This window comes from Mesoplodon mirus (genome assembly GCF_964341445.2).
Source record: "Mesoplodon mirus genome assembly, chromosome: X".
NCBI classification, from domain to species: Eukaryota; Metazoa; Chordata; class Mammalia; order Artiodactyla; family Ziphiidae; genus Mesoplodon; species Mesoplodon mirus.
Window position 1 is genome coordinate 17,643,263 of NC_138981.1, and position 24,982 is coordinate 17,668,244.

Sequence of the window (24,982 nt, forward strand, 5' to 3'; positions counted from 1 at the left end):
TTTCATAAGGCAGGAGAAATCCCTACCTCATGGGGGGCCAAGATAAACTCCTTGAAGACCATGAACCAAAGTTAAGTGGGAGCAATTTTCTAAATCTTGGTGAAAGAGAACTCTCACACAAAGGTAGCTATGCCAATAAGACAGCAACAGGCCAAGAAGGAAAGCAAGGCACAAGACAAGCAAACCTCTGCAGAAGGAGTTGTTCTATTTGCTAAACAAACATTTTGACCCACAGACAGACTGTACCCTGTTAAGATGTGCCCCTTGTCAAGGTCCGCAGCTGCTCGAAGGATCTTTCCATCTTGAAGATGTGTCACTAGCTCGTTGAACCTGTTCGGTAACTCTGCGAAAGCCAATTTAAGCTGCCTTCTCACTTCACTCTGCACTCAAAGTAGACCCATTTCCGATACCTCCTCAGACTCCAGGAGCCAGATGCTGTGACAAACTTTCCAGCAAAATGAATGTAAGACGATGATCCCAGGGCGCTCCTCGGGGCGGGCACAGGGTTCTACGGCTTGGCCGTATACTGCTTTCAGGTGTGTCACTGCCACCTCCTCCCTGCCAGCGCCTCTGATGGGAAATGCTTTTGTGACAGCACAGGGGATCTTGGGGAGCACAAGAAAGGTCCCATGAGAAAGTGAGAGACTCAGAGCGCCGAGGCCCTATTGCATCTGGCAGCCTGAGTTGGGCAGCAATTCCTGCAAATGAGAAGCCACTGCCTTCGTTAGGTAGGTCATTGTCCCATAAGCCCCGCTGGGAGCACTGTCGTAAAAGAAGTGGCAAATGCCCGTGGCTTGGTCCTTCTCCAGTGTGTCCGTGGCACCGATCGACATCTGCAGCAGGAAAGGGCAGAGGCAACACGTGAGCAGAGCTGGCGCTCCCGGCCTAACCGGGGACAGATGGCCTCTGCTCTGGGCACCGTGTCCCCAGCTGCCCGAGTTGGCAGCACATCACTGATTCTAGGAGGAGAGGACGGCTTCTTCTAGCTCGACTTTGGTGCAGGCTAAGTGGTTGGTTTACTTGGGGCCAGACATGTCGTGGGGCTGGTGCTGGCACTAGAACCTATGCTGAAACGGGCCTGTCCATCTCCAAAGGTCTTTAGGCCTCCCAGTGGCCACTGTGCCATTTTCAAACCAAATGGTTGACATTTTCCCACCATCTGATGACATTATCTTTGTTCGAGAATATTCTTTCCTATTGGTCACAGGATCTCCAGCCTCGACAGAGATAAATGCCAGCCAACCCGGCTGCACTGTCTCTGTCCCCACCTTGGCTCTGGGCACACCCACCTGGTCCTGCAGGAACAGCTCGTTGGCCACGTGCACGATCTGGTCCACATGGATGATGCCCCCAATGCTGTTCATCCCCGTGTCCGAGAGCAGCGTCAGCACCATGATGGCCTCCACCAGCAGCTGCCGGTACTCAGGCTGCGGCACTCGGTTCAGCACCGACTCAACGTGGACAGCAAACTTGATCTCCTGTGGGGTCATCTGCCAAAGGGACCAGCAGGGGGTCACGAGTGAACCGAGCACAGACACAGTCCTGTCACCCACGCTGCCCACAGCACCCAGTGGCTCAGCATAAACGCTGCCTCCTTTCTGGCCACTTTGCTAATTCTGCCCCCAGGAATCCTCTGGAGCAGGAAGCGGAAAGCTCTGCCCTGGGCGTCAGTCAGCCTTGTCCTAGCATTAGTCACCTATCCTGCTGGACTCCGACTTCCAGGGGCAGGGCCATCTCTTATTTCTCTTTCTTCATTATTCCTTGTGGCGCATAGCATGGTGGCTTGGGTGGTGTAAAAAATAAAGGATCAATTTTTTAAAAGAATGAACGGGGGAAAGAAACCAGGGAAGATGACTGTTCTCTGCCGTGGGTCCAATGAGCATGGTGAGCAACTTTGCTCTTAAGAGAGTTTTCAGAAACAAACCTAAAGATATCGATAGTCCAGACATGCTGTTTCTGAGGGGAAAGAGAAAAGATGATGCAACAAATGTGGGGAAAAAAAACTTTGCAAAACTTGACGGTTAAGTGTCTAGAAAGATCAGATCTACAACTGCCCTGTCTGTATGTAACAACCTTGAAAGAAGGGTGAGTGGTCAGAGTCCAAGAAATAAAGCACTTGGTGAAAACTCACGGCGTTCGGGTTTTTCCCATCCTACCTCTCGCGTCGTCGAGGATGGGAGCACATAACCGTCGATGGACAGACCGTGGCACTGGAGGCAGAACACACATTTCAGTCAGATTCCAGAACGTGATTAAAAACGGCGCACACACACTCAAGTCGCTCTGCCCTGGAAGCCAGCACGAGGACTGGAACACGCCAGACTGTCGGAGTTATTTTTAGAGGGCTTGTTCTCACTGCCCACAGGCTGTGTTTTTCGATGGAACAATTCTAGGGAACCAGCAGGCATCGTTCAGATCTCACCCGAACAACGCCCCAGGGAGCTGCCGGGTCCTCCTCTGTGGGAGCTCCGAGTTTCACTCGGCAACCCGGCCCTGGCGGCTGAGAGGCCCCCTTTGGTGCCAGATAAAGGGAGATGTGCATGTTTCCTGCTGGCGAAGTGATGCTTCTATGCCTTTGCAGGCATCTATTTTTGAGATTTCTATAATAAGCACCAATCACAAAAGACTAGAGCACATGCACGCACATGCACACCCGTGTATATAAATAACCAGCGCTGGCTCAATACAAAATGCTGCTTTTTCATAATAAAAGCGTCTTGGTATGAAGCCGGTGGAAGCCCTGCCCCAGGAACAGTTCTGGGCTCACGGGCTACCTCCTGCCTCCCTGTGCCCTGGAGACAGCAGCTGCGCCGCCTCCGTGCCCGGTGGGCTGAGGACGCAGCGGCAGCAAACGCTCCTTCCTCCTGACAAGAGGCCTCTTCGGGCCCTGCCCCCACGTGGGGACCGGAGTTCAGCTGTGAGGACAGGGACCCCTCTGACCTCTCCATGCCCAGGTCCATAAGGAACACCTCACAGGGGACATAACGCAGCCGAAGGGGGCTGTGGCTTTGGGAAGGGGCTGCGGTACGGGGTCTTAGGGATGCCTCTTCCCGCCTTGCCTCTTCTACTGTGAAATGAGCTAACAAAAATAGTTTAGGGAAAAACTCGGTCCTGCCTGTGGTTCTTGGTTTGCACAGAAGCTTCTAACGGAGGCAGACAGTCCCTCTGGTGGGGCCCAGGGAGACACCGGGACGCTCTGAGGCTGATGTGGGTGTGAGACAGGAAGTGGGTGCAGGGACCAAGGGGCGTGGCTCCTGAGGCTGTTCTGGGTCAGCCGGGTTACGGCGTTTCATCCAGAGCTTTCCCTGCCTTCTCTGGTTCTTGCCTACCTTCTGACTTTTCTGCGTTCCTAAAATACGTCAAAGGTGGCCTCCCCAAACCTGGGCTGCCACCTTATCTACCTTGTTGGGTTTCCAGCCAGCGTTTCTCAACCAGTGGCAATTTGCCACCCAGGGGACACTCGGCAACGTCTGGGGACATTTTGGTTGTCACACTGGGGGAGGGGGTGCTACCAGCATCTAGCGGGTGGAGACCAGGGATGTCGCTTAACATCCCACAATGCACAGCGCAGCCCCGGAAGTGAGAATTACCCAGCCCCAAATGTCAGAGGTGCCGAGGGGGGAGAAACCCTGCTCTAGGCCGTGAGCTACCTAAGGTTGGGGGTTATGCGCCTGTTCTGCAGCCGCCTGCTACCTGTAGGTGCCAGCACGCCTCAGCACCAGTGCCTATGGAATGCAGCACAGTGGCCAAGCTCACCTTCTGAAGGATATTCCACACCTTCTGGTAAAATCCCACGGGGACCCTGTTGATGGCCCCGTCCAGCCTTCTCCTGCGCAGCCACTGGCCCTGCCGCTCGCCCCAGCCGATGTGATGCCCACCTGAGTCTGACGATGACGTGCCCGTGGGTGAGGATGGGGTGCTGGACCTCTGCAAGACAGAAAAGGCGCGGCCTTCAGAAGCCTCGCAGCCGGCACCCCACGGCAGTGCTGGTCACCGAGAGGGCAGCTCCGTAAACTAGTCACCACCACCAGCTGGATTCACTCCTTCCTGCCCCGGTTCGTTTACTCAGCTCCTTCTGTGCACTCTTCCCAGCCCCCAAGAGGTGGTACAGCATCAGAGGCCCCTGACCCAACGGAGAGGCCGAGCAGGTCAGGGGGCAGGCTCTGGGGGGTCTGCGAATCCCGACTCCACACCGGCTGCTCCAGTCTCTAACTTGCCACGAGCGCGCTCAGCCTCATCTGAGCAGCGGGGCACAGGTGCGCGCCCCGAGTGCAGATGCGGGAAATCCTGGGAGCACGCCCGGCTGTGGGGTCAGCAGGCACTGCTGCTGGAGGGCTTGGGGAGGCCTTGGACCTGGAGGAGGTGACTCCTCGGGCGCCGCAGCCCACGGAGACCAACGCCACAGTGACCGCTTTCCTCCTGCGGTGCCGCGGAGGGTGGTGGTCACTCCCCTGCAGTGCAGCTGCCACGAGAACACAACACAGCGCAGGGCAAGGCTCTGGAGCCCTGGAAGAGAGGGGAAGGCTGGAACCCACGTTTGTGCCGGGGCCTCAGAGGCTATGGTATTACCACCTTCCTTTTCAATCGCTTTCTACTTTGCCTGTTCTCAGCACGGCGCTTTATCCTAATTTGGGGCGATGACCACCTCCGAGCCGGGAGCCTTTGCTGAAGCAGGAGGGGTATCACCTCCTTCCCACCTCCTCCCCGAGGCTGGATTTATTCTGGCCTCCGCGAGGGAAGCGCTGGGGCAGGGCCAACAGTTTTGCTTCTGCCTCGGGAGCCGCAGGCCCGCCCACGACTGCGGAGGCAGCTCTGAGAGGCTCCCGGTGGGGCCTGAGACCAGGCCTGTTCCCTCAGCGTCGACCTCCCTGCGGCAAAGCTCACACCTGCTTTCTTCCCGTGGATGGATTCTCACCCCTTGGCCTCTGGGTCGGGGAAGGGATAACCTTCATCCTTACACATTATCTTTGTTCTGGACTATCTGGCACTTTCATTTCTCAGTGTGCAACATCAAATTTAAAGGTTTACAAATGAAATCCCAATGCTAAGCAGGCTAGCAGGGCAGGAGTCTTCTTGGAGCGTGCATTGTAACTTCATCAGATCTTATTTTGAAAAGGCTGTTAGGCTGGGTTATTCCATCGGGCTCATTACTGCCATTTAAATACGGCAACAATTAGATACAAATAAAAGTAATTCCAGCCACAGTCATCAATGACTCAGCTGATTTTCTGCTTCCAGTTTTGGGAGGAAGACTGAGACTCGCCTCTGCAATGAGAACACTTCCTAGTCCTCCATCTCGTCTGCAGCCTCAAGCCAAGCGGGGGGCATTCCGCATACAAAGTGCCAATCAGCACGTGCAGGCAGCGGTTCACCCCCGTGACTCAACAGAGAGGCACATAACCACTGCCTCGAAAGTTCCAGAAGCTCCTGGGAATTGGTGAGAAAAGTGCTCCTCAGTCACACCCCACCGAGGAGCATAAGCAGAGAGCTCAAGATGGAAACACAGAGCTCAGTTCCACAAGTTCTCGGCTTTCTTTCTAGCCTCTACTCATAATCAGTCAAGTGGAAACACTTAAACCTGTTCACATCTTCGGGAGTTAGGGAGGTGGTGGGAGCACGAGAAGGGCAACGAGAGGATTGAGACACCATAAACGAGAAGGAGGTGGCAAAGAGGACAATGGCTGGGACACACTGTTTACCACAGACTTGGAGGAGTGAGCGCTGCTGGACGGGGCCTGGCTCACAGAAAAGAGCTACAAAACAGAGAGCATCCACTCAGTCATGTGCAATGACACCAAAGGACGCACGCAGAGAGAAGGAACATAGAACAGCCTGAGAAACAGCCAAGGAAGGAAGAGGCAGAGGATGCGGGGGGCCGGAAGTTCTCACTCACCCCCCACCCAGGCCGATGGGCTGCGGCACAGCGGGCAGAGCTCTGGGCTCGCCAATAGAGGGCCCGGGAAATGCTTTCTCTGAGTGTGAAGTGTTCCCATATCTAGTCAGATGTGGAGGGTGCCTCATCAAGTTAGCACACGACTTATTTTCCAAACTCCCAGCCGTGAAATGCTAATCTTGTATGTTAATTTTGGAAAGAGACTAATGTATTTCTTTGATGTAAGTGGCCAAATACAAAACTTGTACTGGCTAACTGAATCTAAACCCATCAAAGAAAAAAGGTGATCATTCTGTCCCCATAATATGCAAGGACGGCACTAAATGGAGACGGAGGGAACCACCCATATTCAGCCCCAGTCAGCCGCCATCGGGATGTAGGTAACAAGAGGGACAGTGCCACCGAGTGGTGGGCAAAGGAAGATGCTTGGAAAATCTGTTCCTTACTTGGAAAGAGCATAAATTCGAATGAGACAGCGCGGACGTTTTTCCCTGGGACAACCGACTCCCCTGAGCTCTCTCACAGAGACATTAAATCATTAGGAAAGGGACTCTGAGCTTCTGGATGGAGGAGGCGAAGGAAGTATGTCACAAGGGTGACATAAAAGAACAGTATCCTTACATTTTTTTTTCCTTCCAGGGTTAAATCCCCCAGGCAATCTAGGCACACAGGAAGTGGCAGTATTCTTTCTCCTGCTGTAACCAATGACCACAATCTACTTGTCCCTATTTCTTCCCTGTTTTTGAACAGAAACTCCTGCCGAGGCAGAACCCGGGCCCATCTCTTTCACATGGCCTCCTGTAAAACCCCAGAGCTTGAGACATGGATTTGTTTAAAGGCGCAGGGCAAGGTCATTTCTCTTGCTTTCAAGTCCAGCGCTCTGCCTGTCCCCAGGGCTGCCTCCCACAGCCTGCGGAGTCCCCTCCACCCAAGCATGTTGGATGGGCAGAGCCGTTCTCCACGCACTCAGACTCTCTGTACTCACAGCCTTGCTTTCCCCATTCAAGCCAGAAAGAACATGAAGCACAGTAAAGGAGGAAACAAGACAAAGATGTTTCACCTGTTCATCAGCACTAAATCGCCTAGTCATCTGAAAGTAAAAATACATCAGAAAATAAACAAAAACCAGTTTCAAATCAAGGATGCCTTACTACTTCTATCACCCTCTAGATTATACTAGGAGGTGTTGCTCCAGCTGCAGGGTGTGACCCTCAGCGCCTCACAGACTCAGTAGACTGAGTCATCATTTGAAATGGAGAAGAAAATCCGAGTGCATCTCTCACTGCAGGTCATGGTCAGAAGGAAACTCTATTTCCTACTGTAGATCACTGTCAAGTCCTACCACAGTAACCGGCACATTAGGACTGAAAGGCTGTTGACTTGCACTCCTGTGGGATCAGTTGAGAAGGAATTTACTGCGAATTAAATAAAGGTGAGCACAAAAGAGACACCTGTGGATGGTGGAAAATAAAGGTATCACTAGCATTCCATTCCATTTCTAGACTCCTCTCTCTGTTTCACTTGAAGGACACATTTGACGCAGAGATGATTCAGTTACCTTTTGCGCGACTCTACTTTTTAAATGGCTGTGATCCATCTGAATGACCAGTTCTCGGCAACAGGCAACCACGGGGAAGGGTATTTTCCAGAATGCTCGCATAACACCTTAACGTTAAGGATGAGCATGTGTGCCTGCATGTGAGTGGCTCTGGGATGTCTGGGTACAGGGTGTGTTCAGATTCCAGGACAGAAGGGATGGCACATCCTTTACAAAGCAGGCTGTACCCTGCATGCCTTGGGTCTCTATCACTTTCTGAGTTGAGCCCAGATAGGAAGACCACTTCTTTCCTGGAGCCGAGAGCTCTTCTTACCTGTTTCATCTCACTCCTCAGCCTGCTGATGCCACTCCTCTCGGTTTTGGTGACTCCAGTATGTCCCACCTCATGGATGGAGATGGCAGGGCTGGATGTGGAGGAATGGATAGGCCGCACTGGAGGGGAAACACACACATCGTTCTTAGAAACGATCTTTGTCCACCCTGAGAGGAATACATGCACGTGCTTATTTTTTAAATTAATTAATTATTTTATTTTTGGCTGCGTTGGGTGTTCATTGCTGCGCGCGGGCTTTTCTCTGGTTGTGGCGAGCGGGGGCTACTCTACTCTTCGTTGCGGTGCGCAGGCTTCTCAGTGCAGTGGCTTCTCTTGTTGCAGAGCACGGGCTCTAGGCGCGCAAGCTTCAGAAGTTGTGGCTCGCGGGCTCTAGAGTGCAGGCTCACTAGTTGTGGCACACGGGCTTAGTTGCTCCGCGGCATGTGCGATCTTCATGGACAGGGGATTGAACCCGTGTCCCCTGCATTGGCAGGCAGATTCTTAACCACTGCGCCACCAGGGAAGCCCGCACGTGCTTGCTTTTATCCACGTCTCTCTCTCCCACTCGACCACGCACTCCGTGAGAGGCCGCCGTGTCTGCCCTGGCCGGCACTCTTTCCAGCACCTGGAGCAGCGCCTGCTACACAGCACAGGCTCAATATGTGTTCGAGTGAATGGGTGACAGAGTGAACATCACTTAAGCAGCATGCAGAAAACACTGAGTGGCCAGAAAACCCTTCAATGATTTGGATATGTTTTTTAAAATAATTTTTTACTTCTCCAAATGCACCCGCTTCCTTGCAGAAAACTGAGACCAACTAATTAAGGTCCAGCCTTGGGCCCGGAGAGAGAAATCCTGGGAGAACAAGCCAACCAAAGGCTGGAGGTGGCGAAGACACGTCACCTGGCTCCGCTCTGCTGCCCACCCTGCCCCCACTAACCGGTTCTCCGCGGTGTGCTCACAGCGATCGTTCTTAAAGGCACGTGTGACCATGTCACTGTCCACTTGGAATCCTTCTTCAGGTTAAAAGCCCTGTCTTCAGGTTAAAGCCTCACAGGGGCACACAAAGCCCTACCGACTTGAGCCCACCCGCCCCTCTTAGCTGTCCCCTCCAGGCCAGCCACTCGGCACTGGGCATTGCACAGGCGGCTCCCTCCTGGCCTGCCTGCTCCCCTCTGCCAGGTGCGTCCTCTCCTTCTGCAGGCCTGACTCTAAGGTCATTTCCTCGGGCAGCATCCTCTGCGTGCCCTGCCTTCCCACCCAACCCACCCCCGAAGCCATGGGAGCAGGGCACTGCCCAGAGGAGGAGAGACAAATAAGGAGCCAAAGGACAGCACGGGGGGAGGACCCACAAAGGAGACACGGCGATTAGCCAGAGAGGGAGGACGGACACCGGGAGAGTGGAAAACAGAACCCAAAGGGGTTTGGGAAGCTACAGTGGGGCCTGTATAGGGTGGGCATTAGCTGAAAATACTCATCTTAGACATCTCAGGATGTAATAAAAATTCTAAGACTATTTGAGTTTCCTGATTTATAAAAATCGAACAGTTACAAAGGACAATTAACAAATGATGCTATACGCAAAAAGACAGGACCTCTTCCGGCCTTGCTTGCAATTAGACATATTTATGGTTTCAAGTGACCTTACTCTGTTCCTAGTTTCATAAGCTTCTATAACTTTGTATCTAATAACAATTTTTAGTAATTACTGTGTCAAACCACATATTATTTTGATGAGAACACATTAAATATTAATCTTATATATTTACATTTCAAGGATCGTGCATTTGAACGAACTGAAAATTACTTTTGGAAAAGGATCTTGAGCATTCCTCAGCAAAGGAGAAAACCCACCAAAACACATCTGATCGCACGATGCCGGTTTTGTTTGCCTGCTGGTGCCCGCTCTAAAGAAAAGATCCGAAGTACCCAATGTCCTTATTAAATAAAAAGAATGACAGCCCACACTGCATTTCTTTGGCTTGATGAAATAAATTCACAAATGTGTCTGCAAATCATTTCACCTTATTATGAGGAGAGTAAATGATAATTGCTTCAATTATAATTAGGGAGCATTTGAGAACAGAATTCCACCAGGACTTGGGCGATTATATTTCCTAGCACCGCGAACAGGGTTCCGGTACAGATAAAACGTGAGGGACCGCAAGAAGGGGACGGGGCAAACTCACTCAGCAAGAAGGTGCTGCGAGGCTGCAGACGGCGTTTCCCTGGGCCCACGAAGGGCGAGGGGTTCTAATCGAAAACCAACCCACACTAAAGGTGGGGCCCTCAGGTGCTAGGAAGAGACAGCCCTTGCATGCTGACACCTTGGTCGCCTCACCTGCTCCTAATCCCTGTGCACAAGTGACGGTGCCTGGACCAACTGCAAAGGAGGGAGGCCACAGGCCAGGGTGTGCCCCACGCCCACATGGGACCGCAGCTCTCCCAGCCAGCCCACGAGGGGTCACAAAGCCCTACAAGTCGCAACCTTAAACCTAGAACTCTGTCCATCTCAGTGAAGTAGGAACCTTATACCCAAACATTATGTCCCGAATCGCGATTACTGATGTTGATCTGCATAGAAATGAAGCAGTTCCAGGCCACGCTGGACATGTCAGTCAAGCCCTCTCTGACCCCCTCCCCTCAGTAAGACGGGCATTTACTTACTGCTTCTTTCAACACCAAACTCTTTTCCACTTAAAATATGGTGTAGGAGATTTTTCATATCGAAAGGGCTGAGGTTCATCAAACTTTCAGAAGCTTCTTCTCCTAAAAACAAACATCGTGTAAGTGTCCCGACACAGGACTGGTGGCAGGAGAAGGTAGAGTCGCGTGGGCGTGGGGTGGTGCTGGAGACAAAGGGTACTGTGGGAGGTCTCCCTGGTCAGGATTACCTCTCTACTGCTTCAGGACTGAAAGGTACTGATCCTTGGTGATTCTAAATGCTGCTATTTAAGTTGTATATTTTCTTAACTCAGACGCAAAATTTTTCACACTGTAATAACCCCCCAATGTTGGAATGCATCTTGCAGTTGATTTACATATTTAAATTGGTAGGATTTCTCCCAGCAGCGGTTTTATGAAATGGGGGGTGACATCTTACCACAAGGAGAAACAGTAAGGAACTCAGATGTCAGGAGCAGAGAAGATTCTAGTGCCTCATTTTCCCTAACCTATGAAATTCAACACCCTGTGCTGGATGGTTTGGCGGAAGTTACATCTAAACGAGAGAATCTGGTGAAGCCATGAGCCCACCCAAAGGCTCAGAAGCCCTGGTTCCAGAATACTTGGGCAGGGCTCCCCAGGGGCGGGTGGGTGCAGGAGCTGTGGGAGCCGCGCGTGAGAATCGCACCTGAACAGTTCAGGCTCCGCGCCAGCTCCGTGGCCATCACCTGAATGATGAGTCCAATCCGGAGTCTGAGCATCTCCACGAAGAGGCTGGGCTGTGCCCTGACATACATTGCCAGGTAAACCACAATCTCCTGACACAGACACACGTGGAGACAGGGCTTCAGAGACTGGCTGGTGACGGAGAAGCCCCTGCTGCCCAGAGATAGCCCTGCCCCTCCGTGGCCAGCTGACCTGTGTGAGGACGGCAATGCTGATGTCCTGCCCGCTGGCTTCGTAGATGAGTTCTGTGAGCTCCTCGGGGGGAAGAGGCCTAGGAAGGAGCATCAGGACACAAACACCATGAAAGATGCCTCCTCGTCCTCTATGGAATATCCTCATTTTCCTGCTGGAAGCGCTCGAGTGACAGTGTCTATAAAAAGACTCTCTTCCTGAATGGTGGACAGCACTGATGTTTTCCCCCCAGGTACCGCCCCCAAACCTGAGGCCCCCAGGTTGAAGACTTACGCAGAGATGGTCTTCTCCCGGGGTTCTGGCGGCAGGCCCACCGTGAGCTGCTTCTGGTGCGACAGCAGGTCCGTGCAGGCCTACACATTCAGGAAAAGGGCGAGGGGAGAAAGATTAGCAAAGCCGCTGGGGAAGGATCACTGCCAATAAGATCATAAGTTTACCTTTACAAACTTTATGACCCATGCTGCTATTTATTTGAAAATTCGTACACAGACCCCAGACTGAGCAACCCAGCCAGAGTTGGGTCCCCGTGATCTTTGTGTCCCCAAAATGTGGCCCCAGGCCTGGCTCTGCAGGGCCTATTAGTGGGTATTTTATGCTCAACCCCTGTAGCAAACACACTGGATTCCCTGATATTCCATAAGGAGGATGAGTTGCTGTGAGTCCTAAAATACTGATGTTAAGAGTTAATGACCATATTATAGTCCTAAATTGCCAGTTTCCCCATTATTCACATATAATAAATACCATCACCTTACTAAAACAGTGAACTTGGGGACTTCCCTGGTGGCGCAGTGGTTGAGAGTCCGCCTGCCCATGCAGGGGACACGGGTTCGAGCCCTGGGCCGGGAAGATCCCACATGCCGTGGAGCAACTGAGCCCATGCGCCACAACTACTGAGCCTGCGCGCTAGAGCTCGTGAGCCACAACTACTGAGCGCACGCGCCGCAACTACTAAAGCCTGCGTGCCTAGAGCCCATGCTCTGCAACAAGAGAAGCCACCACAATGAGAAGCCCACGCACCACAATGAAGAGTAGCCCCGCTCGCCGCAACTGGAGAGAGCCCATGTGCAGCAACGAAGACCCAATGCAACCATAAAACAAATAAATGAATGAATGAGTGGAAAAAAAAGAACTTGAATGTCATAGAAAGCAGTTCTGGATTTTGCAGGGCCTTGGGGTTAAAATACTGATGATGATTGTATTGCAGATGTGCAGAAATAAGAGAGCTCTGTTTAAGAGGGTGCCGGGCCACAGAGCATTTTCATTTCATGTCTTGGTAAACCCCTTTCTGCAGCTAAGAAGTAACAAAACTAATCAACTCGAATTTCATTTCCTCTGCCTGTCTTCCAAGAGCAGTGGGGGGTCAGGACAGAAGGACCCGCTCCGTCTGTATATTAAACAACGCGTTTCCTTTACAAATGGAGGTGCTTGCCTCCAGCTTTCATAATAGGAAGAGGGCACCGGGCTAGAAAGGACAAACAGACACCCTTCACGTGCATGGTTGTTCTGACCTCAGCCAGGACTTCCACTTTCTTCTTGAGTAGGCCAGAGATGTAGCGGATCAGACCCCACTCCTGGTTCAAGCCGGCTTTTCCATAGAGCTCGCTGAGGAGGTTGTGAACAGTGACCCCGTGCTGTCCAGAGAGATTTGTGTCCCAGCGGGGACCCCTGTCAAGAAATGGAAAACCCCAGAAGTATGGCCCAGAACGTTTCAAGGCCAGATTCTCTTGCAATAGAGCTCACTTGGCAGGGAGGGGAATGAATCCCCACGCATTCTGCCAAGTGCTTGGGGGCTGCACAGTGCCTTTGAGTCTCACCGAGAGGGCTGCGTCGTCTTCTATTTGAAACAGAAGCCTAACATCAGGAAATGGTGAGATCCTGGCCTCACCCAGCCTTCTCATCTTGGGAGGGCAACACTAGTAGGTAGAGAAGGGGATGGGAGTCTGTTCACGGTGAGTCTGGGTAGCTTGGGTGACTATGACCATGATGTGGCTTGCTGGAAGGCCAAGAAGCCTAGGACAAAGAGCAAGGAGAATAGAGAAAGCTCAAACTAGTGAAGACCACCCACTTACTTTATTACATACAGAATGTACAGAATGTCCGCTTGGTCCTGTAGGTTCGAACAATCTTTTAGCTGCTCAGCCAGCTTCTCACAGTCTACGTTGCCATGGTCATCTCTGGGAAACTGGAAGTCATCTTCGGGGGCCTGTCCATACAAAAGCCAAAAAGCAGGGGAGGGGGGCTGAGCATGCAAACTTCCAGAAGATCAGGAAGTGACACACCAACCTGGTCTTGGAACTCTGCTGCTGTGCTATGCTTCAGGTTTTCATTGTATCTTTTGGGGCTTTTTGTTTATATTTCTGATCGGTGAATCACTGTGTTAGTGGATGTTTGCAGGATACTGAACTGAACAGGTTAAAATATGTGTCAATTTTATTTATGTAAAGGTCAAAAACAGGCAAGACCAACCCCTGGTGTTAGAATTCATGCTAGCAGTTACCTTCCGAGTGGAGGGGGAGGAAGCGACCGGGAGGGACGCGAAGGGCCCTTGTTACGCAAACGTGTCTATTGGCTCAGTGATAATTCATTGAGCTCTATACTTATATTTTATATACTTTTCTCTGTATATGTTAAACTTCAGTAAAATGTTTTTTGAAGGCAAAATACACACAAAATATGTGAGCTTTAAACAACCTAAAATTGTGGTTAGGTTAAAATAGTCTCCAACAGACACTGAATGTTTCTGATAAAATCAAAGGGAACTTTGGATAAAATAACAAATTATGGGAACTAGTGGGGAACACCCTGGGATTTTATTCTCCAGAGGAATCTTTTTCTGGTTTTGTGCCCTGCTCCACAAGTAGCCTGGCTTTGGCTGGCTGGCTGGCTGGCACAGATAGGACAGGGCTGGAAGTGAGCTAGCTCATTTCCTCTAATGTGACACAGATTCTGATGAGTAGGCAGAATGTCAGTAGACATCTCCTACACGCAAAATATAAAGGTTTGCATCAAATTCAGTGTGCATACTGACACAAACCAGAAGCCAGACAACTAAATGAGTGGGTGCACATCAAAACCCAGAGCTTCTCATCCTGAAAGTTCTGGATACCAAGAAATGTGCTCTTTTGAGTTCAACCATTTAAAAGAGTTCTTGGGGCTACACCAGCACCAAAGAACATTACACTTTTTGAAAAAGTGATTCTAAATACTTTACCTTTTTTAGGAGTGGCTGAGGAGAATCAACAAGATTCAGCGATTTACGGTGGGCACTTAGAACTTTAGTTGGCAAAGCCATGGGAACAACTAGAAAACAAAAGAATAAAGAGAAAGCTCTTCTGAGCAGGAGGAAGGATAAAATACTTCTTTTAAGAGGTACGGTGGCTACTCCCTATTCAGTACAAACCAAATAAGAAATGATTACTTACTTAGTTTCATTGATTTCAAAAAGAATTTTTCATGTGGCCACATCATGTGCTAACTCTGGAAATAAGAAATGAGCAGGACACAGATCTTGCTGTAAGGAGCTGAATTCCACTTTTCTCTCTTAGAATTCAGGGAAAACTACATAGCATCTAGGACTGGAAGGAGCCTTAGAAATGATTGAGTCCAACTTCTTTTTCTTTCAGATGTGGAAACTGAGAACCAGAGAGGGTTTGTCCAAGGTTTGTCCAATGACCTTGTCATTTGTCCAAGGTCACTGGCCTTCTCATAATCGAGGTGTACCAGCTTCCTGTCCACTGTGTGTTTCACTTTGCCACTGCTGGGTGTTAGTGCTTCTTTTTAACCACCTAATTAATTAATTAATTAATTAATTTTGGGGGCTGCGCTGTGCAGCTTGCAGGATCTTATTAGTTCCCTGACCAGGGATTGAACCTGGGCCCCAGCAGTGAAGGCACCGAGTCCTAACCACTGGACCATCAGGGAATTCCCCCTTTTAACCACCTTTAGATGCTATCAGTATTTATTCATTAAGCCATCTCTGTCTGCCAGGGTATGTCATATCATCTTGCGAAAATAGGAAGCTTTCAAGGTAAAGATGAGGTATATTTAAAAGGCATTTATAGGGCTTCCCTGGTGGTGCAGTGGTCAAGAATCCACCTGCCAATGCAGGGGACATGGGTTCAAGCCCTGGTCCAGGAAGATCCCACATGTCGCAGAGCAGCTGAGCCCGTGCGCCACAACTACTGAGCCTGCGCTCTAGAGCTCACGAGCCACAACTACTGAGCCTGCGTGCTGCAACTACTGAAGCCCACGTGCCTAGAGCCCGTGCTCTGCAACAAGAGAAGCCACCACAATGAGAAGCCCACGCACCACAATGAAGAGTAGCCCCTGCTTGCCACAACTAGAGAAAGCACGTACGCAGCAACAAAGACCCAATGCGGCCAAAAATAAAAAATAAATAAATTTTAAAATAAATAAATAAAAGGCATTTATAGACCTTCAGGTAACACTAGTGGATTAAACATAAGTTTTAATTTTACTTCCTCTTAAACCCCCACTAACCCTACAAAAAATAATTTTAAAAAAGGCAAATCCTAAAGAATAGGGAAGCAGGAGAGAAGACAATAGTAACATTTTGGAAGTGGGAAAGCTGATGGATGAAAACATTTAGTAGACACAAGGCAACCAAACCCAAGACTGCAGTGGGGAAAACCAAGAACCAGTCAGATTTATAACAGAGAATCCTCAGAAGTCTAAGGAGCTTGCTGCACCATGGACCTCTAGAACTTGGGGGTCCAGAGAGGGTAACCATAAGAAGAAAGACGGAGAATAAGGTGTGTGAGAGGCAGTGAGCTCCCTAGATGCCTTCAGCAACTCCACACAGCTTGGCAACTGCCTTGCTCACCCTGACAGAAGACTAGAAGGTCTCTCTGAAGAGAGTAAAAAAGGGGTGGTATGTGTGTCTCTGGAGGGGATGCTGACCCACATGTCTGAAGGTGTGGGTACATTCCTTGGGGGAATAAATGACTGTATGGCTCGAGGCAATCAGACCCTTACAGGTTGCAAAGGAGACTGCAGAACATCTCTGGGAAATCTGCCCCGCCTTCACCCATAAACCCAACAGGCCCCATTTACAGGTATAGGCTTGGAGATTCTTATATGCATGAGCAGATAACCAAGGAACACCCAGCACTGGAGGAAAGACTCGACTCTGGAAGACAGAAACCAATACAAACAGGAAAAATCGACTTGGGGGAAATGGAAACCATTTAGGGAGAAGAAAATGTAAAAACAAAAAGCTCTGCCATTAATTCTTAGAGTAATAAGAATTATATTGCATTCATGAAACAAGAACAGATACAATTCAGAGAACAAAGATTTAAAACATGACAGCAAAAGTGGAAAAACTCAACTGAGCAGGTGGAACAAAAAGTTGAAGCAATTGCCCTCAGAACAGATCAAAAGACAGAGAAATGGAACACAGGAGAGAAACGATAAAGACTTCTTCAGGAGGTCAACATTGGAATCATAAAGTACCAGAGAGGACAGAGAAAACATAGGGAAGGAAATGAGTCAAGGAATTTTTCAGAAAAACTTTACAGGACTGAAAAACATAAATTTCCAGATAGAGAAGGCCCACTGAGTAGCCAACGCAGTGGACGAAAATACACCCAGAACAAAGCACATAATTGAAATTTCAGAACCTGGGAGTAGAGAAAATCCTAAAAACTTGGAAAGAGATTAACAGTTTATATTTCAAGGATCAAAAATCAAAATGGGTTCAGATTTCTTAGTAGCAACACTGATAGCCAGAAGACAATGAAAAGATGCTTTCAAAATTCTTAAGGAAAATTTATTTTCAATCTAGAATGCTATACCCAGCCTAACTCTCAAATGGATAATTTGTAGATATTTTCAAATTTGAAAGGTCTCAACAATTTTACCCACCATGAACTGTTTCCTAGGAAACTACTGGATGTCCTCCACCAAAATAAGATAGTAAGCTAAGAAAGAGGAAAAGTTGAGATACAGAAAACAGGAGAGCTAACAAAGGAGACAAGGAAGTCTCCCAGATGATGATGAAGGAAGATCCCAGGATAAAATCTACATCCTGGACGTGGAGGGTGACCAGGCCAAAAGGGGCAGTGAACTCCAGAAACAAGCAAGTTAAGGGCTGTCATTACTGTGCCCTCTTCCACTGCACCATTTTTTAAAACCTATTGAAACTGTTCTAGAATGTATTCCACCAAAGGAATAAATTGAGAAAGGGGAACATGCCAGAATCAAGAAACAGGGAACCCAACTGAAGAGACAAGCAAAGGAGATTCCAAGGATTATAGTAAAGAAAAGACCCAGGATGCCAGGTATGCAAGAGGCTTAGAGTGCAATCAGCCAGATGGGAGGAAACTTTTGGCCTCTTAAGAAAAGCAGTGGAACCGTGAGATTCATACATATGATCCGCCTTGTGGAAATTTGTATTGCGAGGCCATTGGAAGGTGTAGAAAGGAAGCGAAGCAAACTAAAAGATAGGGCAACTGTTAACTTCAGAAAAAACGAAAAGGAAAAATGATAATGTAGTATATTATTATACTGAGTTGGGAATAATATTTGCATACATACAATGATAGAAATAGTGAATACCGATTTAACTAAACCTTAATACAACTGCATGGATAGGTTAGGGGAAGTGAAGCAGGAGTGGTGATTTAACACAGCTGAATTCCTCACCTGCACAAGAAAAAGTCAACAGATACTGAATGACATCGATGCATCAAACACAGCACTACAGACACATTATTTAGAAATATGTAAATACCAGAAGAAACAACGAAGAGTTGAAAGTGGTTGCCTCTAAGTAGAAGGACTGGGGGCAGTGAGGAGGGGAGGGGTGAGGCAGGAAACAGCTGCATTTTGTTGTCGTTTAGGATTCTTTGACTTCTGCATTATGCTCATGCATTACTTTGATAAAATAAGTTATTTTAACAGGCAGAAAAGAGTTAATAATGTACATGGAATTTCCAAACCCTTTGCTTTTGCCATCACGGAAAGTATATCCCGAGTGGAGTAGATGGCACTGAAAACATGGCTGTCCTCTGTCTTCTTACAAAGAGGTGGCAGATAGCACTTCGAGGATGTGCTTTGCTGGAGGTGGTTGATATACTGGTCAAGTTCATCCTGGCTTTCTATAATTACACAGGTAAGAAAAAGAGCCAATGAAAACAAGTTGCAGAAATAACCTAAATGCATAATAGTGATTACGTGTAGCATGAAGTGCTGAGTAGATTTAGTGAAAGTCAATATTTTGATATAGATATTTGACCTCCACTCTACCCCTGGAAAGTAAAGATTTACATAGATAATGCATGTATTCATAAAGTTATTGTTTGGAAAAACTTCATCCTAGAAAAAGAAAATACAGGTCCAAATAGTGTTTACATCACCTCATCCCAAGATGAGCTGAATATGTAGACAATGAGAGGGCCAGCAGCCAACATCTGATCTTTTGGTTTTAATTTGTCCTGAGTGAGCTAAGCATTATGGACTCCCCAGCCGCAATCCCAAGTACTATCTAAAAGTGAAAAACAGGTCACTTCAACCCCAAACCTTCCTCAGTTTGAGAAATGTTATATACGAAGGATTTCATCACTTATATCCAGTCAAACCAAGATCATTCTACCATTTCTTTGAAAATTCAAGCAGTGTGTTTCTCTCTTTATATTTTGTGAAAAGTCCGCATTCCTGTAACTTTGTCCCTCTAGGTTTAAAAAAGCCCCACCTTTACAGTTTAGGTTTATTAAAGTGGCATTTTATTCATTTTAATACGTGAAAGTTTCCAAAGACTCTTTTTTGTCATGTTAATTACAAATCATTTTCTGTGCTTGAGTTTTAGGGCAATTTTATCACAATGCCAAGGTTTAAGTAAATTCAGGGACCACCTGCAAAGGCATTCCAAGCCGTACCTTGATTATAGGTGTCTTCCAAATATCCTCCCAAATCTGAATCACTATCAGGACTGAAGCTCCCTTCACTGGTATCGTCAAACAACTTCTCATCACAGTCTGGATCCAGGAAGGTCAGATATGTGTAGAAAGAGGTGGTGAGAAATTCCGAAAGACTCCCTAATTTTACTCTGCCAAGGAAACACTATGTTAGAGATATAGGTGGATGTGGACAAACTTCCACTATGAATCATCGAGAGACTTTTCAATAACCAGGTGGCACTTCTGCCAGAATCAGTAAACACGTCACTCTGCAGATTGCCCCATACAAGTAGTCAGCCAAGAAATTAAAATGAAAATTCAATAGCAAGTTTGAAGTGGAAGCACACAGCATATTAAAAGCCAAAATGCGGGCCTCCCTGGTGGCGCAGTGGTTGAGAGTCCGCCTGCCGATGCAGGGGATACGGGTTCGTGCCCCGGTCCGGGAGGATCCCACATGCCGCGGAGAGGCTGGGCCCATGAGCCATGGCCGCTGGGCCTGCGCATCCGGGGCCTCTGCTCTGCAACGGGAGGGGCCACCGCAGTGAGAGGCCCGCATACCGCAAAAAAAAAAAAAAAAAAAAAAAAGCCAAAATGCATCATGCTGATTTCTTATTCCCGAACGCAACACAAATAGAAATCTATTTTATTGAACCAACCGGAGTTTTACAAAACATATTGAGTGAACCACTTTTAACCAGAACCAACCCTTGGGTATTTTTTGCCCTAAACAACTGGACCAGGACAAAACCACAAGCAACGATTCTTTGGGTGCCCTCGTGCTACCTTTTATGAGTCCCTATCACTCAGCCACACAAGGCCCGGGGGCGGGTGGGGGGAAATGTTGGGAGAGGCACGTCTCAGAGCCAAAGTTCTCTCTAGAAAGAACGTGATGGCCGGGCCATCCCTGGATAGAGACAGTGGCCCAGAGTGGCCCTATTATCAGGCTGGGAGAAGTTCCACCGAAAACTGAGAGCTGGGTTTGGCAGTATGGGGTTCTGCTACAAAGGCAGCAGCCTCTGAGTTCTTGCTCCCTGAACCTGATTCACCCCCAGGTTCGGGGGGCAAGTGGGATGTCCACTGTACAGAAAGAAAGCCGGCACTATGTGCTTCTTAAAGTGTTAGATCTGGAGGCAGAAAAGTGTAGGATGCCTCAGGGCTACCAGCATCAGATTATGACTTGTTTCAATGGCTTAGTTCGAGGAGAGTAAACAGAAGCATGCAGCTCAGATGAATTCACATGTGCGTGAGCTTCCTCGGGCAAGTACACTATGTCAAGAAACACTGCCTGAGGGAAAGAAAAGCCTTCCCTTAATCAAGTAAAAACTTTTTCCCCCTAGAGCCCTGGGGTCAGTTCTAAGGATTGTTTTGCCCTGCGGTTGGAAACAGTAGGAGATGAGGGGGAGCCAAGGGACCGCTTCCTCTGAGGAAGTTGAAAGGAATCAGGTCAAAGGCAGCAAGGCAGTAATTTTAAACCCTCTGATAGCAAGCGACCCCAGGTGGGTCCAGAGGGTAGAGTCTGGCATGTAGAGCGAGTTTAGTTTTTTAAATACCCTCAGACCTAAAAAAGAGACAAAATGACATTCAACTTTAATTATGAAGAACTAAGCAGGAAAGGTAGCTGATGGAGCCTAGGCATTCCTGTTTCTTTCCATGGTTCTCTGAACTGTTTGCCATACTCTGTAACCAGGAGGCCCTCCTGATTCCCGTAAGCCCCCATCCAGCTCGGTATGGTGGTTAGAGCCCCGTTTGTGGATTCACACAGAGCTCCTGCACCTACTCATCTTGTGCCCCTGGCTCTCTGAGCCTACAGATCCTTGCCCATAAAATAGGAGTACAGCCTGCACGACAAAGTGAAGACAACATGAGACAACAGGTGCAAAGCCACAAAGAGCACACTGCAAGTGCTCAAGTAACTGCACACGGTATCCTTTTGACAATGATTAGATTTCAGTTAAAGAATTCATTTTGGAAAACAGTTAATTATGGGCGTATGGTATTGTCTCTCGGTTATGACGCCATATGCCAGGTGGTAATTTATCCAAGCTGGATATGAAATGTACGAAAGCAGATGCCAACTGCAGTTATGGCGCCAGCCCTGGGAGCTAGATAGCAGAATGCTGGGGATGGCCTCGCTGACACTCATGAGAGAGGCCAGGAGAAGCTTGGAGCGAGGGCCACTTCGAGTCTACAGCAAAACCCGCAGCGAGCTTGGTGAGCAGAGGTGCCAAACCCAGTGCTTAGACATCCAGTGACTCAACCCTGAGGACATCAGCCTAAGTGAAATAAGCCAGTCACAAAAAAAAAAACAAATACTGGATAAGTCCACTTAGATGAGACACCTAGAGATAGAAAGTAGACTGTAGTTGCCAGGGGCAGGGGTGGGGGGAGTTTCAGTTTTACAAGATGAAAAGAGTTCTAGAGATTGGTTGCAAACTATGTGAATATACCTAACGCAACCGAACTGTACACTTTAAAATGGTTAAGATGGCAATCTTTATGTGTATTTTATAATTGTACAAAATTACTGTGGCAGCAGGGTCCCTGGTGTGGGAGGATGTGAGAAGAAGGGCTGACTTCAACTCCCAAACACTTTTAGCAGGTGGCGCTCCATCAGGACCCAAACGGCAGCCTCCCCAAGCTCGGGAAAGGCCACACATTACTCGGGCCAGCTGCAGGGTGAGGTTATCCTGGGGCCCTTCTGGCATATTCCAGGAGATTCACAGAGATCAGGGCATAGATGCTACTGAGAAATCCTCTGCCTTGTGACAGTCATGGGGTACAAAAACAAAAGGGGTTTCCATGGGAGGTGAGCCCCCTATCCCTCAAGGTGCTTCACTGTAAGAGCTGGGAGCACCGGTTGGACTGTGGGCCTGCAAACTGGAATGGGCGGCGTTCCACAGAGGATGAGGGGACAGTGGTCTAGGGAGGCCCATTCAGGTGCTCTGTTCTGAGGGCCACGAAGGAATTTGTAAAGTTCTGTGAATTATTCTTAAGGTGTTAGCACACCCAAGTCAATTCAAGGAGTGATTTGATTATTGAGCACCTGCCAGATCCTAGGCACTGGGTGTTTTCTAGCACGCCTTTTAGTAGAAACAGACACAGCATTCCATACATGCATTCCGAGAGTGCCACTTCGGAGAGACTTGGTATGTTCACCTCTCTATGCCCCAGGCCTCCTGGCGCCCATAAAAGCTTCACAAACACCCACCAACTGATGCTTAGAGAGGATTCCAGTTTCCCATGGGTGACTGGATTAGATGTTTTAACTCCCTTTTTACTCTAAAGCTCCACGCTTCTATGTTCGGCGAGTGATACAAAAAACGGGAGAGGGGCAGCAGAAGACGTTAAGAAAGGTCAGTGTTACTTTTGCTTTTTAAAAAATCACAAATTACCTGGCTCCTCCAAAATATCCATCCTCTAGTTTTCGAATTGTAGAAAGAACAGCAGAATGAATATCTGAGCCATCGTTTGCTTAAAAAAAAAAAAAAAAAAAAAAAGATCAATTAGTTTACTTAATCTGGGAATACTTTGTTTGGTTACGCACTGAAATGTTTTCATCAACAAAATCTAATTAAAATATGTATGGCACAGAAGATTCCCGACCTAAGAAACCTAACTGCTAAGAACCCCCTTCAGTACTTAGCTCTGTCCATGGGACTCATTTTAAACATTTTGAAAAGGGTCCAAACCACCAGTGGGACATGAGTCAAGCAGATCAAGTTCATGGAGTTACTGAGCATGGTATGGGTGATGGGGAAGGTGAGCGTGGGTCTGCCCGTCATCCGCCAGCAGGTGCACAGGTAGGCTAGCTCGATCCTCAGCATCTCCACGATCATCTCGTTGTCCAGGGCCAGGTAGAAGTGATGCTGGTCAGTGAACTGCAAGTCAGAACAGGCCAGGTTCAAGGCTGTCCTTCATTTCCCTCGACAAAACTCCAGCTGTCACTCACGGCAGCACTAATCCTTACATTTTGTTTCCAGGGAAGAGGCTCAACCCTGGCTGTAATCCGCCCCCATAATGGGGCTCTCCTCGCGGTCAGACAAATCGATCTGTCGCCTGCCCAGGAACCAGGGCTACGTTAGTGCTAGCGCAGAAGGGCAAGTTGCACAACTAGATCTATTTACAGCCCCTTGGATGGGGACTTAAGGACCTGCCCCAATACCGCTGTCCCTGAAAGTAAATCAACAACTCCTTAATTCCTACACTGTCCAGGGCTGCTGGGCTCAGTGATGTTTTCCTAGTGGGGTCACTGAGAGCAGGTGAGACGTGGAGACTGTGTTTACCTGACCCATGGCCTGGTTAATGTGAACTAAAGGCACTGTTGCCTGATGTTGATGAAAGTCATTGTTGCCTGGCCTCTGGACCAGTGCACACTCAGTTCTGGTCTAAAATTTGTTACGAAGGGAAATAACTCACAAGATTTAAGCAAGCAGCACGGGCTGGGTGAAAAAGAGCAACTTGAGGCTACTGACCCATGACCCTACAGCCTAACTATGTCCCCAGGTAGTTGGGGGGCTATGCCCCATGTTGACAAAGTGATCCCTCAGTTGGCCTTTCTAGCTGCTCAAGTGGATGAAAAACGCTTCGTTTGCATTCCACAGGACTAGTTTCCTTTGGAAACAAAAACTCTGAAGAAAAGTTGCATAATCAGTATATTCAGGATCCTGTCGAGGGGGTTGGGACCTGAAAAATCAGACTTCCAATGTGGGATTCTGTTGACAGAGGACCTGCTAACAGCCTAAGCGAGGGTTAAGGACTATTGCAATTAGGGGACAAGGGCTGCGAGTCAAGTGGCATGTCACTAGCGAATTTGTAAAGTGGTATGAATTTCATACTGGAAGTGATGGCATGCTCGATTCGAGTCAAGCCGCATTTATTGAGCACCTACCACGAGTAAAGAATTGTATTAGGTACTGGGTGTCATCTTACGTCTCCGTTTGAACACATGCATGCACATTCTGCCACATTCAAAGTACCTCCCCAGACAGAAAAGACGCTTAATAAACAGATGCTTGTTGGTTTGTTACTGGCCTGCTCTTCTCACCTGGGGTGTGAAAGTGAAGATTTGGTTCCTAATCACGTATAGTTTAGATGTTCCAAGGACACCAATGTGCCGATATGGTCGCCCACTCAATTTCATATTCTTATTCCGTCCTATTTAGAAAATAAAAGAGAAATTCGAGCTAGAGCAAATACAGTGACATCTAATCCAAGTGATTCTGGCTAAGACTGGGCTTATTTATATGTTAAACAACTCACTTTGGGGTTTGGTTTTTCTAATACTGTTATCCTTCTTTGGGACAAGGATGAATTAAAAACAAATCCCACCCCCTTCTTTTCATGCGTATAGAAGAACAGCACCTGGTGCAACATCTCTATGGAATAAAATTATTAAAAGGACTTTATTAATGTTCACTTTTTATTTATTTAGTACTGAACCATGATCCTAAACAAAGTCAGATTTTAGAAAAAGTAAAGAGAGCCCATCTCCCATTTTAATGGGTAAATGAGCATTTTCTTAGACCACAGATAAAATTTAGAAACATTACCAAGACACAAATGACTGCTGCAATTGTGAATTTTCAAAGGTGGCTCCTTATTTTACAACAGATCTGATGAATCACACTGCCACCTGTGGTGACATCTCCTGAACAGGCATGAGAGGAATGTGCTTGGTGGCCATTCCTCTTCATGTGGAAGCTGTCAAACCACC

The 24,982-nt window shown here is 48.3% G+C and overlaps 1 protein-coding gene across 6 annotated transcripts in view; it reads right to left on the minus strand.

Moving 5' to 3' along the window:
• Positions 1-203: 203 nt before the first annotated feature.
• Positions 204-24,982, minus strand: part of PHKA2 (phosphorylase kinase regulatory subunit alpha 2) — an 82,708-nt gene continuing 57,929 nt past the window's right edge. The window contains exons 15-33 of one of the 6 annotated variants that reach the window (XM_082608900.1): positions 24,314-24,423; positions 23,003-23,147; positions 22,662-22,740; positions 19,249-19,418; positions 18,298-18,471; positions 14,562-14,650; positions 13,420-13,553; positions 12,859-13,015; positions 11,621-11,700; positions 11,348-11,426; positions 11,118-11,247; positions 10,433-10,534; positions 7,765-7,883; positions 6,954-6,983; positions 5,700-5,753; positions 3,757-3,927; positions 2,157-2,210; positions 1,290-1,490; positions 204-833 (exon numbers count right to left, since the gene is read on the minus strand). In XM_082608900.1, coding sequence (XP_082465026.1) covers positions 663-833; positions 1,290-1,490; positions 2,157-2,210; positions 3,757-3,927; positions 5,700-5,753; positions 6,954-6,983; positions 7,765-7,883; positions 10,433-10,534; positions 11,118-11,247; positions 11,348-11,426; positions 11,621-11,700; positions 12,859-13,015; positions 13,420-13,553; positions 14,562-14,650; positions 18,298-18,471; positions 19,249-19,418; positions 22,662-22,740; positions 23,003-23,147; positions 24,314-24,423 — 2,249 coding nt within the window. In that variant the 3' untranslated portion in view covers positions 204-662. Of the gene's footprint in view, positions 834-1,289; positions 1,491-2,156; positions 2,211-3,756; positions 3,928-4,219; positions 4,463-5,699; positions 5,754-6,953; positions 6,984-7,764; positions 7,884-8,304; positions 8,402-10,432; positions 10,535-11,117; positions 11,248-11,347; positions 11,427-11,620; positions 11,701-12,858; positions 13,016-13,419; positions 13,554-14,561; positions 14,651-15,112; positions 15,136-18,297; positions 18,472-19,248; positions 19,419-22,661; positions 22,741-23,002; positions 23,148-24,313; positions 24,424-24,982 lie in introns of those variants that run through there. The other 5 variants (XM_082608896.1, XM_082608895.1, XM_082608897.1 and 2 more) reach the window with 5 other exon arrangements.